General features: G+C 37.6%; 1 protein-coding gene across 1 annotated transcript; it reads right to left on the minus strand.

The window, feature by feature from the left end:
- Positions 1-6,782: 6,782 nt before the first annotated feature.
- On the minus strand, positions 6,783-12,611 carry tefa (TEF transcription factor, PAR bZIP family member a). The gene is made up of 4 exons (XM_036560429.1): positions 12,348-12,611; positions 8,220-8,603; positions 7,403-7,638; positions 6,783-7,158 (listed from the first exon to the last, which is right to left on the minus strand). The coding sequence occupies exons 1-4, from the start codon at positions 12,421-12,423 to the stop codon at positions 6,943-6,945; spliced, it is 912 nt and encodes a 303-aa protein (XP_036416322.1). The 5' UTR covers positions 12,424-12,611; the 3' UTR covers positions 6,783-6,942.
- Positions 12,612-13,067: the final 456 nt, after the last annotated feature.

A 13,067-nucleotide genomic window follows, 5' to 3' on the forward strand; every position in this document is an offset into this window, starting at 1 on the left:
TCTGACGTTTCTTTGATAGTTGTGAAATAGGTCATGACATGGAATCTTTAACAAGATGTTTTCTTACGTAAAGAGGACAATTGTGAACAGTTACACATTTAAAAAAATGGATCATCTTTCTGAATGATTTTTGCTTTTTAACATGGACACATTAATGTGCATAAATATGAAAAGCAAGTTCACTGAAGTGGCGATTCAAGAATACCGATTTTACAGACACAAACGTCAGTTCCAAATACACCAATTTATCATGATTTGAAAGCAGTTTTTTTGCCTTTCTTACATCATACAAGTTTTTTCTAGGGTCTGGAGAACAAGTTGAGCCCAAACAGTGCCAGTATATCGGTAAAAGAAAGAATCAGCGTTGCACCTTTTAATATTCGTTCATATAAAATGCACTAGAAGCATGGTGTTGATGGTTTATAACACACACACATATATATATATATATATATATAAAAAATGTGTGTGTGTGTGTGTGTGTGTGTGTGAGTATATACATACACCCACATATATACATTATTGCTACACATGTAGAAAGAAACAAAACTAGATTTGCAGTCGGTGGTGCCAAGCCATAGCAGGAATTCTTATTTACATGGAAGAGACTGTTTACAAATTTTGTTTGCACTCCCCACCTATTGGCTGAGCCCACCCTTGCCAAATTATCTGTGCTGACCTCAGCACATTTCTCTCACATTAATCTCTATTGCAGAGATCCACTTTACAGGAAGTAGCATTTACAGAACACATACAGTATAATCTATTTGCCAGATCACATGATTTTATACTGTTTTGATCTGAGCTATTACTACAAAGCTTGCAGCTACAAAATCTCTGCAGTTAAAATACTGTACAGGCTTAGGGTATATGTAATATAGTCATGGACACGGACACTGAAAATCTGCTCACAACACAGTCATGTTCATAGCCAATGTTTCTTAAATGAAGAATACTTTATGTCCTGCCTTGAATAATTATATCCAGTTGAACATTTGCAGCAAAAATAAGACATTTCAGCTATCAATTCACAATCCATTGTTTCATATGTGATTCCGGACTGTGAGTTTGTTGTCGTATGACTTGTAAGTGGAAAATAGCATTTAAATTTGATGAAAGGTTCTTTGTTTTGTGGTAAGGAAAAATATCAATTTTTGCCATATAATTGTCATTTGTTGACTTTGAAATGATCTTTTTGATGCAGAATTTAATAACAGTTATATAATGAATTTAATCATGATAAGACGTAATAACATTTGAGTAGTATAGGAAAAAGGACAATGACTCTAGACTTCTAAGATTTGCAATGCAAGTAAACAGCAAATGAGTTGCATATACACTTAGCATTCTGGGCTAAGATATATCTGTTGAAATTTGGGTTTTTCTGTAACAACTCTCACAAATAGCCCATTCTTTACATTCTCTCCCCTGTCTCAAATCAGAAACCATGACCAATAATATACTTTTACTTCCATCAAATTTACTTTTATTTCCAGGTACAGAATATAAAAGGGATTAGGACATGCTGGGTAAATTCCTCTACACCAACATTATAGTACCAAATCACATATAATGGATTTTGCATGGAATGCTTCTACAATGAATTCATGACTTAAAGATGCAAGGCCATTTTAAAAAAAATAGTTGTGGTCCTAAAATTTGATTGCCTGAATTGTGTTCAAAAACATTGTAAAATACTTATTACAAGCATGCCTATGACCGCCTTGCAACAACTGAATTCTGTATCAGTACTGCACCACGTCACAAAAAAACTTTGCCCTGTTAACGGAGTAATCTTTGACTCTAATGCTGCTCACATGGACCACCAATGAAGTACTTACTAATGTAGTAAGAACTTGTTTCTGTTAAAACTAAGGGGCTGACAAGAAATTTTCTTAAACAACTAGGCTGGTTAGCAAGCCAACAGGCTAAAAAAATTGCATACATGATAAAGAACTGCATCATTAATATCACAGGCTTGAATTAAAGTACTTATGATTTACTTTAAAACAGCAATATAGAAGTCTATGTCACTTGAATAGCTTACTTGCTTCAAATGTCTTAGTCAGATTTGCCTTAAGCTGCATCAAACCCAGGCTAAATCTCAAACAGCTCTGTACTCCCAAAATAGTATGCTAGGGAAGTTTTGACATTCTAGTTTCTACGGCCAAATAGTGCACTATATGTCGAGTATGGATGTGGCTGAATCACAAATGGCTCCCTGCTCCCTACATAGTGCGCTACATAGGAATTTAAATACTGTCTCCTGCACCCCAACAAGAGACAGTATTTAAATTCCTATGTAGTGCACTATGTAGGGAGCAGGGAGCCATTTGTGATTCAGCCCCAGCATGGGAAGAGGGGCGCAATTTTTATTTTTCCACAACTTATTTTACTGTTTTTATAGTTTATTTGTTTCAATTTTGTTAGTAAACATCAGTTTATTTCTTCATTTCGCAAACCCGCCTTCCCTCCATTTTTTCTCCTAACCCCCTGACACATTTCAGGCACAGAAGTGTTCCTTGCTTTAAGCCATGTGTATTACCTCTCCACAGTGTAAAGAAAACCATCTAGTGGTCTTCAGATGGGGCACTTGAAAAAGATCAACCACCATAACAGTAAAATTGCCAGTATTTGTAATATTGTGAATTACAAACCCAGTTCCAAAAAAAAATTGGGACAATAGGAAAAAAAATTCAAATCCTGTTTGACCTGTGTTCAGTTGAAAACAGAACAAAGACAAGTTATTTAATGTTGAAACTAATGAACTTTATTGTTTTTTTGTAAATATACCAGGGGTCCCCAATTACTTGTCATCAAGAGCCACATTCAACTAACATCTCAAAGGCAAGGGTCAGTGTGTCATTCTGATACTGTTTCATACAGTACGGTACATATTTTTTATTGCAGTACTCATTATTATTATTATTATTATTATCATTATTATTATTATTATCATTATAGTGTATGTAATTAGGTAGGCCTAACAACAGTTATTTGTTACTCACCAGAGTAACAAATAACCTGAAGTTGGGACGTTGCTCTGACGGTGAATCTGTTCCTGTCCTGGCTTTTGATAATGTTTCACAGATATAGGTGGAGGAAAATATTGTAAGAGGCAGCACTGCAATCATTTTTGCTTGTCTGAATTGGAGAACCATGTTAATCCAGAACTCACTCATGCTATCATGCTTGTGCTGCTCTTTGAGCAAGTTTTATTTTGACATTTCCAACATCTCCATTTGAAGAGATGCTTCATCCAGAGAAGGAAGTCACATTCTGGCCTCAGCAATCCACTGGCCATCTGCAAAACACGAGTATTCCAGCTCTCAAAACACTCCTTGAAATTCTCTAGCAGTCTTGTTATGAATACACACATCACAGTCAGAGTTTTCTTGCATTTTGTTTTTCTGTGTTGCTGCAGTTTTGGAAAGTGCTGTTTTTTCCCTGTAGATCTCATTCAAACAACTCCAACTTTAAGCAGAAAGCATCAACTCGTACATGTCCACAATGGTATGGTTCTTGCTTTGCAATTGCAAATTCAGCAGAATGAACTGGGTCAGTTCATTAAAAATGATTTTGCCGGTGTCCTTGAATGGGGAGCAAACGAAACAGTTCTTCCCGAAACCTCTCCCATCAAAAAATCTCACAGATAGGTATTCTATGTCCGTTCTATCACAAGATGTATCAAGGAGTGTGTTTACGTGCACTCAATAATCCGATCATAACTGGATTTCTGCAGTTATCTGATTATTCAAATGGTCATGAAAACAGCATACTCTGATTTCTTGCTGTCTAGAAATCTAATTAAGAAATCTGATAAAAAGAGCTGGATTTTAGCTCAGTAATCTGATTTCCCAGTGCATGTATTACACTTACTCTGATTTCTTTTGGATTTCTCAGTCTGCACGTGTGTGAAAACAGACCACAGTACCAGAAATAAGCAAGCAGCGTTGCCACAAGCAAACAATTTTTGGAGCAATGCTGAAAACCAGCTACCTGCTTGACAAAATGAAAGATTCAAATCTAGATGATGTATGTTTGTATTTTCAGGTAAAGTGGTGTGATGTTTTAAAAAAAAACGGCATGAAGTTTGAGTTTTACATTATGTCTTCTTCTGTGAGTTTATTGGCTGGTGGCAAAGCAAAATCCGATTATCGTCTGACTCATGTAGACCCAGAGTTTTTCCATTATCTGATTACTCAAGTGGATGTAAACGCGTTGATCGGATTACTGACAAAACCTGATTTTTTGCAGTTATCGGATTATTAAGTGCATGTAAACACACTCAGTGGCGAGTGACATGAAATCAGCTTTCTTTAAATCAGGGAGCAGAGCAGACAGGCAGTTCTCTGCTTCTACTCTTCTCACTGCAGTGTTGTCTGATAGTGTCACCTGCTTCAACAACTGTTTTGTTTTTTCGGCATGACTTAAAACTTCTTCCATCATATCAATTGCACACGACTTCATCAACTCAGCATCCGTGAAAGGTTTCTTAGCTTTTGCAAAGTTCCACAACACACACAGAGATGTTGCCAGATGTAGTTTTGTGGATGGTGGTAACAGAATGGTTGTAGGAGGCAATCAAATTTGCAGTCTTTTGTTTTCAAATCTCAGATTTTCACCAGGTTTCATTGAAGTTTCGAAGTGCCGCTTAGTATTAGCCACCTTGCAGATAGCTACATTTTAAGAGCATAGCAAACAAGTCGGCTCAACATTAGTATTGTTCGGTAAAATAAAATTCTTCGGTCCAAACAGAACTCAGGTGTCTATTTTCATTATTAACTTTTCGTTCTATAGCACTGGCCATGGTTTTTGTACAAGTACAACTTCATGCCCCATGTCCACAGAGTGAGCTTTTGGCCCCAGTAACGTACATATGTGTACCTGTGTCCAATGGATTAACATCAGGCCTGCGGGCTGCCTACTGGGGAACCCTGATATATATACACTTAATCTAAATTCAATGTCTGCAACATGTTCCAAAAAAAGTTCTGACAGGGGCATGTTAACCATTGTGTTACATCACTGTTCTTTTTAACAATGCTCAGTAATTATTACTAGGCCTGTCACAATCATTACATAATTGCCTAATCATAATTATTTTATATTATCACAATCATTATCTACAATCATTAGAGATAAAGTCATATCATATCACACCAAGCAAAATGATAAATGGGCAAGTAAATGTAAATAAAAGAAAGCAGTAAATGCATTAAGACACAACATGGGGCTTATAAAGACAAGAAATCTCTAACTTCTCTATCTCTTACTTGTGCTGTAAAATATTTAGAGGGCAGCACTGAATAATGTTTATTTATGTGTTAGCTATGTAGTTTGATCTAAAATTTTTAGTTTTTTTTTTGCTTACATTTTGACCCTCAAGAAAAATCGAAGCTTTGCTTTTGCTTTACATGATTCTGTGTAAATAGACATTTGTTTGTGTGTGCGCACACAACCATGTAGTATATAATTTACTTAATAGTGTTAGCTACCTAGTAAACACAGAAGCAAGATGGCTAATATGGCCACGTTTAGGCTGCTACTTTAGTGGTTGCATACAATGAACAAAAAACAATTAATTGATCACATATTTGATATGACAAATAATTGTCAGCTAAAATTGCATGATCATGACAGCTCTACTGAAGACACCAATTGTAGTGGTGAAAGTGGAATTTTTTCCCCATTTTTGGTTTTTATAACACTTCAGCTGCTCATCAGTCTGGGGTCTCTATTGTTGTACAGTGTGCTTCATAATGTGCCACACATTTTCAATGGAAAACTGCAACCATGTGCAGGACGTTCTCTTGCTGAAACAAGCAGGGATGTCCCTAAAACGACTAGATGGAATCATATATAGGTTTTAAATGCATGTGTATATATCAGCATTAATGGTGCCTTCACAGATGTGCAAGTTACCCATGCCACACCCCATACCAAAACAGATGCTTAACTTGCTTTTGTTGATGAACTGTGTTTACTGACAAGGGTTTTCCAAGGTATTCCTGAGTTCATGTGGTTATATTCATTACAGAAGCATGTTGGTTTTTAAAGCAGTGCCTTTTGATGGATCGAAAGCCATGGGCATTTAATATTGGTTTCGGTTATCCACGGAGATGTAGTTGTTTTTCCACTGGAACTATTTGCTCTGGCAGTTTTAGGGAAAGTGGCAAACCTTGACTCATTCTTGCTTTCATTTTGTTAATACTCCTTACATACCAAATTAGCATCACCTGTTACTTACATTTCAAAACAGATGTTTTAGACCACTGCATAAACTTGCCAGTCTTACAATGCTGGTGTCCCAGTATTTTTAGAATATGTTAAAGGCATCTAATTTGAAATTAATGTATATTTACAAAAATTAATAAAGAGAGTTAGGTAATACATTAAATGTCTCTTTTATGCTTTTTCTATTACATACCTGTAAAAGACAGTTTACAAATAATTTGCTTCTGGTTTTATGTGCGTTTTACCTGCTATACCAGCTTTTTTGGAATTGGGCTTGTACATACAACTGCATGCATCATGTAGGATTTCTGCTCAGTTTGTGTTAAGCAGAATAAACTTTTAAATATGGGGTTGCAAGGTGAAAACATAGCTCACTCTTCTTTGAGTGGTCCAGGATGTAAATGTGGTTAATTCATCTACATTTGCTGACTGTCAATGTTATAAGTTGCTACAAAATGCACTGCTTTGTATGACTGGGCTGAGTGTTTTTATTGCTACAAGTCATTTATTTTGTCCTTTATAATATCTTTCACACTGAGACAATATCTATTTATATATTAATTTATTACTTTCTGCAGGCATGTGCGTCTACAAAATGTGACTACAAAAAAGGCTTCACTTTAGTCAAGGGAAGGGGGGTGAATTTGCTGACCGTGTTGTTTTGGGAATATAAATCATCTAGCAGGCTTTTACATTATCTGTCTCTTACAGTGGTCCATATTTGGCTTCGTAGTGAGTCACAATGTTCTTGCAGCGTCCATAGTCCTTTCGCAGCTCAGCCACCTCTAGTCTCAGTGCAGAGTTCTCCCGTTCCAGAAAGGCTGCTCGGACTGTGATCTGATTCTCCTTTAGCCGTCGGGCATCTCGCGAACGTTTAGCTGCAATGTTGTTCTTTTTCCTTCTCTGCCAGTATTTCTCATCCTGAAATCATTTGTGAAAATGACCATTGGGATGCAAGAACATTTATGCAACAGTTAGTTCCAACTACGCAACCTTGCTGTTTAAAACTATAACTATTCAGTAACTACTATGAAACTAATATGTAAGTCCTGAGATTGAAAAATAAGTGTGAACCTACATATGAGCCCTTACGCTTTAAAGTTAAATGTATGATTCATTTATAAATCTTCATCTTGATGTAAATTGCGACAGTGTATAAGCCTACCTTCTGTTCTTCAGGCACAAATATTTTCTTGGCTTTCTTGATTATGGGCTGTGGTTTGAGCTCCTCCTCAGTGAAGCGATGTTTTCGAGGGTCAAACAGTTCTCCTCCAGGTACAGTAGACAGAACAAGGTCTGTGGGATCCAGCTCAAAGTTCACCTCCACCTCAATGTCCTCTGGTTTAATGGGCTCCGGCATCATGCGGTCTTTGTCAGTGATAAGGCCTGAATTGTGTGATTCTATCATATTTAGAGCGTCACAAAGAACAATTCAGACATTCTGGAAATTGTAGAAACCTGTTATTTCACTGTCTACTCTGCAGTACATGCATGCAAACAATTCTGAGTCTTTGACAGAGGAACTGAGATTCTTGAAACTATGTGAATGTACTATGCTGTATAGTTAAAAATCAATTTTTGTTTTTTGTTTTATCTGATAATAGAATGTTTTATTTTTACCATAACTGTATTATGCTGCTAAGTAACAACAATAGTTATTTCACTTTAAGGTTTACTTTAAGTCCAAAACAAATACTGGTTATATTCCATTATATTATTATTACCACTGTATTGGATTCAACCTTTAGAAATTTGCCTTCCAAATGTCCCACATGTATCTGTCTGCCACTGACATCTAAATAAATTAATTATGCAGAAGTTTTGAAAAATGTTTACAATGTAACTTTGTGAAAAATTTCTGCATAATTTATTTATTTAGAAGTAAACAAAATCATGTCAAACTGTTTTATATGCTGCATGTTCACTGCAGTAAAGTTAAATATTATTCCTTTGGGACTGTACCATACTATACTAGTACTGACCTGTTTTAGTCTCTGTTGATTGTAAGTTTGATGCAGTGGTTGTGATCACCTCCTCCTTACACTGCTCAAGTTCCATGATTGGCAGCAGAGAAACTGGGGCTGATGGGGTTGGTTCTGTCTTTAGGATGGCAGCAGGTGGATTCGCAAGTGTCTGCTGGGAGTTCTTCTTGGCAAGTCCTTTCTGTTGAGCTTCATCAGCTGAAGCAGGAATACCATTCTCCATCAAAAATTTCTCCAGATCCATGTACTCCAAGTGGAAAGTCTCACCATCATAGGGAATAGTCTTCTCCCAAATAGCAGGGGTCAAGGCTGCTGATGGCCCAAGCCCACTGACCCCTCCTCCACCATCCACATCATCCCCTGACAGCTTCTCTTTCTCATTTTCTGAAATACCAAAATACCAAAATTAACGAAATTAGCCAAAAATATTTTTGGAGTTCCCAAAGCCCTGTCCATTTGTCCTCAGACTGTTTAAATGTCACCTTGGTCTGTGTGCATAAGAACTGCATTTTCTATCCGCTCCACGATTTTTTGAGATCAGTTTCCATGAGGCTCCAACTCTTGGGCACCCTTGCTGGTGCAGTACTAACCACCTGTGGTTCACCTCAGTGACTCACCACAGTACAGAAATAAAATGCTGATAATCTCCTAAAGAAAGCATCACATTCCATGAAATGGTTATTTTGAACAACCAAACATAATGTTGACAATAAGAGGGGTTAGTAATTTACCACACCAAAATTTTATCATTGTAAAAACAGAGATTGACATGAGATTCTCTGGAGCTCCTAAATAGGGTTTTAACTAAATACTACATAGCAACTAAATAATGTAGTAGGTTATGGCCACAGCCTACCAGTAATACAATCTTTAGTGCTTTAGGCTGGCTCTCTTCATAAAAGTGAGTAATACATACACATTGTATTGATACAGTAAATTAAGCTTTAGTTAAAGCAAAATGATTTAAGGATTTGGGGAGCTCTCTTGTGTAAATGTGTAATTGCATGGAATGTGCTGAAGAAAATTTTGTAACACTGGTTGTGCTTCAGAGCCCCCGAACAAATGAATCTGATGAATGTAAGCTCGCTAATATAGTATTTAAAGTGAACTTGATAAAGGACGTTTTGTCCAATGATGTAAATGAATTATCTACTATTGTCATATCTTCATCAATATAAATGTTGATTTTGCAACCGAGACCTAAATATCAAGCCGAACATTCTTTTTGAGCACGTGTGTATGATGTTACTGCATAAAGACATATAATGTGGTGCAAAAAACTACAGCGAAATCTGACTCAACATTCTGATTTTTAAATTATCTCAGGCTATACAGGGTGACTCACAGCAGGGCATGGACAACATACTTTAGCATGTTTTCCTCTTCACTCAGTAAGGCTACTAATTTCAATTTTAAAACAAACAAACAAACAAACAAACAACTCACATAGATTAGCTTTAATAAAGTTTCATTTGTTTTCATGATTTCTCCCTCCCCCTGGCCCGAAAATGTCTATGCACAGGCCTGTGACAAACTATAAGGGCTGAAATGTAAAACACTTAAAATATCCAAGTAATCCTTTCTGGCAAAAATAATAGCATAAGTTGTGTCAAATTCCAACACAGAATACAGTGTTTCAAATTTGTAAACTGTACTCAGTCTCGTCTGAGTTTCGCTCATTTGCTGATATTTATCTGAGCCAAACCACTCCGTGTGGTATAAAAATGGAGTTCGGTAGAATCGATATATAAAGTACAAGAAATGGAATTGAATCTTGACCTCAGATTCGAAAATCGTATTAAACTTGAAAAACGGCACACGTAGATCTATCTCTTTATCTGTACATAGCCATGTTTCTTGCTCACTCTGCTTCGCTCGATACGTCAAACCTAACTCAGACCTGAGGGGTACTAAATCCTCGTAACTCACCGTCGTCACGTGAGAACAGATTAGCTGGAGGCGTCTCCAGTATTTTCTTTAACACCACTGGAAACGCAGCCGTTGTACCGAAGCCCTCGTCCAAACTGTTACCGGTTCCGTTGACATTTTATTCATCCCTCGGTGTTACACACTGTAAGCTAACTGTAAATTTACTTTTAATGGCTAATTTCTGTTCACTATACCAACAGCTTAAGTCTTTACTGTGCTTTGTATTAGAAGCTCCGCCGTTTGACCCGATTTTCCATGAGGCCAGTATAGTCATATTCACACTAAACCCAGGCTTAATCGCCACAAAAACATTGCAATGATGCGCAAAGGCCAACTAAGTTAGCATTTTCAGTATAATTTATGCACCGTTCCCAAAGACAAATAGGCGGACGCACACGCCTGCAGGGGTTCAGTCCCAAAGTGGCATGGTTCCTCTTGTCCTGTTTAATAAATACGCTGACAAATAGTCTATACATACTTTAGATTTAGCATGAATAACACCGCAATGAATTCAGTAATTAGTTCGAGTACATCTGTAAAACGAGCTGCTTTCTTCAGCTCTCCGTGCCACAACAAAAGCCAAAAATGACAGACTATCTGCACAGAGTCTTTAGGTCAACATTCATCAATGACTTTTCCCAGGTTCTGATTGCCGATGGTGGAGCTATGATGTGCCGCTAGTTAGCCCAGCCGAGTAGCCGTTGTCCAGAGTCTTTGCTTTACTCACAGAAGCTGTTGGTATGTGCCTGTTTTGAGAGGCACACGCCGTTACTGTGTGGCAGGTGCCACTGGCGAGTGCCACTAACCGAGTGGCACGAGCGGCATGTGCCACTCGTTACCAGTTGTCGGTGTCAGGTGCCATTTGCTAAGTCGCACATGCCAGTATGTGCCATTTCCGGACGGCGGAGTTGCCATTTCGGGACTGAACCCCCTCTCGCACACGCTTTAAAATAGGTGTTCCCTCACTGTAGTCAAATGCCATTGGATGACCAGAAGTGTTACATATATGCCTCGCCGAGAACACTGGAAAAACGTATCAGAGGTGCAAAACGTGTGAAGAAAAAAAAACTTCCACTACTCTACACTAGCAAGGAATTAGCAGAGCAACTAAGAACGTCCAGTTGTAAAAACACTGCAAGCAACTACAAACGCAGACTACAGCTCATGTTAAACCTCTTATAATCGGAATAAACTCACTCTTTTCATTAAAAAAAGGAACATAAGAGTTTTTTTTTTTCTGGCCGACTAGACAAAGAAAAACAACGTGGACGGCGCACACGTGGCCGTACATGTGCTGTGGTGACGTACAACGCGTGCGCAGAGCCGTGATTCTGCAGAAATGAAAGCCAGATTTTTTGGTCATTTTTAAAAATAAAACAGACCGACATGTTAATTTGTAAGATATGCTTCTCACAAGTTTGATAAGTCTCGCTGCATTTCGATATTGCATCACTTCTCTCCAGAATCGGACCAAAATAAAACATGCTTGAGCGATGAGGCTGTGTTGCAGTTACTCCGAAGCCCAAATGCAGATAATTTGCTAGTATAGAGAACTACAACTAAGACACTTGACGGTGCGCAGTCATAGTGTAGCATAAATTCTGCTTAGTCAAACACAAAACGCCCAAAAAAGTGAGAAGCGAGGACAAAGACTGACAAATGTATGCATTACTACTGATGGAAGAGATAACGCCATCAACTCGACATGGAAAAAGTGTGCTCTCCTATGGGATTTACTGCAAAACAGTAGTCATTTTAACCAGTACAAATAAAAAACCGACCATTTGTCTGTGGGCGGGTTCCCATACAGAAACAGTGGTAGTGTTGGGAAATCACCAAGAGAAGAATAGGAATACAAGATTAGCAGCAATGGAGAACCAAGTGTCTTAAGACAGTGCGTTGAAATAACACTGAAGGCAATTGACGATGATACCTTAACACCAAGAAAATGGTCAAGTTGATAGGAAAACCTAGCTAACAAGCTAAGTTATACAATCACCAGTTCTAATCATTTCTATTCCAAACCGTTTAGAAAACACACTAAAATCACGCAAATCGTGAAACACAGTCCATGTTTTACAGTACAGTTCAGACTGAGATCTGACCAAAATGAAAGATGTCATTTTTGCCAAGTCAGCAAATGTGTAGTGCATAGATCATAGTAAAAAAACAGCTTATAGCGTCCACTATTAATCCTACCGTTTTCATTAAAGGTGGGTACTGAGAAGGGGTGCTCGAGCAAAGCCTTGAATATCTCCGGAATATCTGAAGACATCTCAAAAAAAAATCACGTTAACCAATATAACAAAACTGGGAGACAAATCTGTCAATGTTTCCAAAGGGAGAAAACAATGTCAGGATATCTTCAGAAACATTTGGACAGACGCATAAGAATCTAAAACATTCTAACAGTCACAAGGTTTGTATTCCGCACTAACGCTGTTACTTAACTAGACCCGCCTAAAAGACCTTATTTACATGGAGACCGAGCCTGACCAATAAAGGTCTTCAGAGACTCTCCGATGATGAATATTCAGTGACGTTTGGTTTGTGATTGGTTGTCGGAACTATGCATACTCCAAATGGCAACCAATGCAAACGAACACAAGTTATCCAAGCAAACACCTCGGTCTACTTCGCTGTTATGAAATTACGGTGTGATAACCACTGTACTCCTGTTATTAAATACTGAACTCTAGGTTAAATTCGACACGTGTTCTTCTTTCATAAAACTATAGGTTACAGCTGTAAGATTAACTTTTATTTCGACAAGTGACCATTAAAATGTCTTGAATCAATTTGCTGAAACAAAATCTTTATTTAGTGTTGTGATAGTAAAATGTGAAATTTAAAATACTGATGTACTTGAATAATTTGAAATAGATTAGGCTGCAATCCCAAATGTATAAGTGCATGGAT

Source organism: Colossoma macropomum, unplaced genomic scaffold (genome assembly GCF_904425465.1).
Source record: "Colossoma macropomum unplaced genomic scaffold, Colossoma_macropomum, whole genome shotgun sequence".
NCBI classification, from domain to species: domain Eukaryota; kingdom Metazoa; phylum Chordata; class Actinopteri; order Characiformes; family Serrasalmidae; genus Colossoma; species Colossoma macropomum.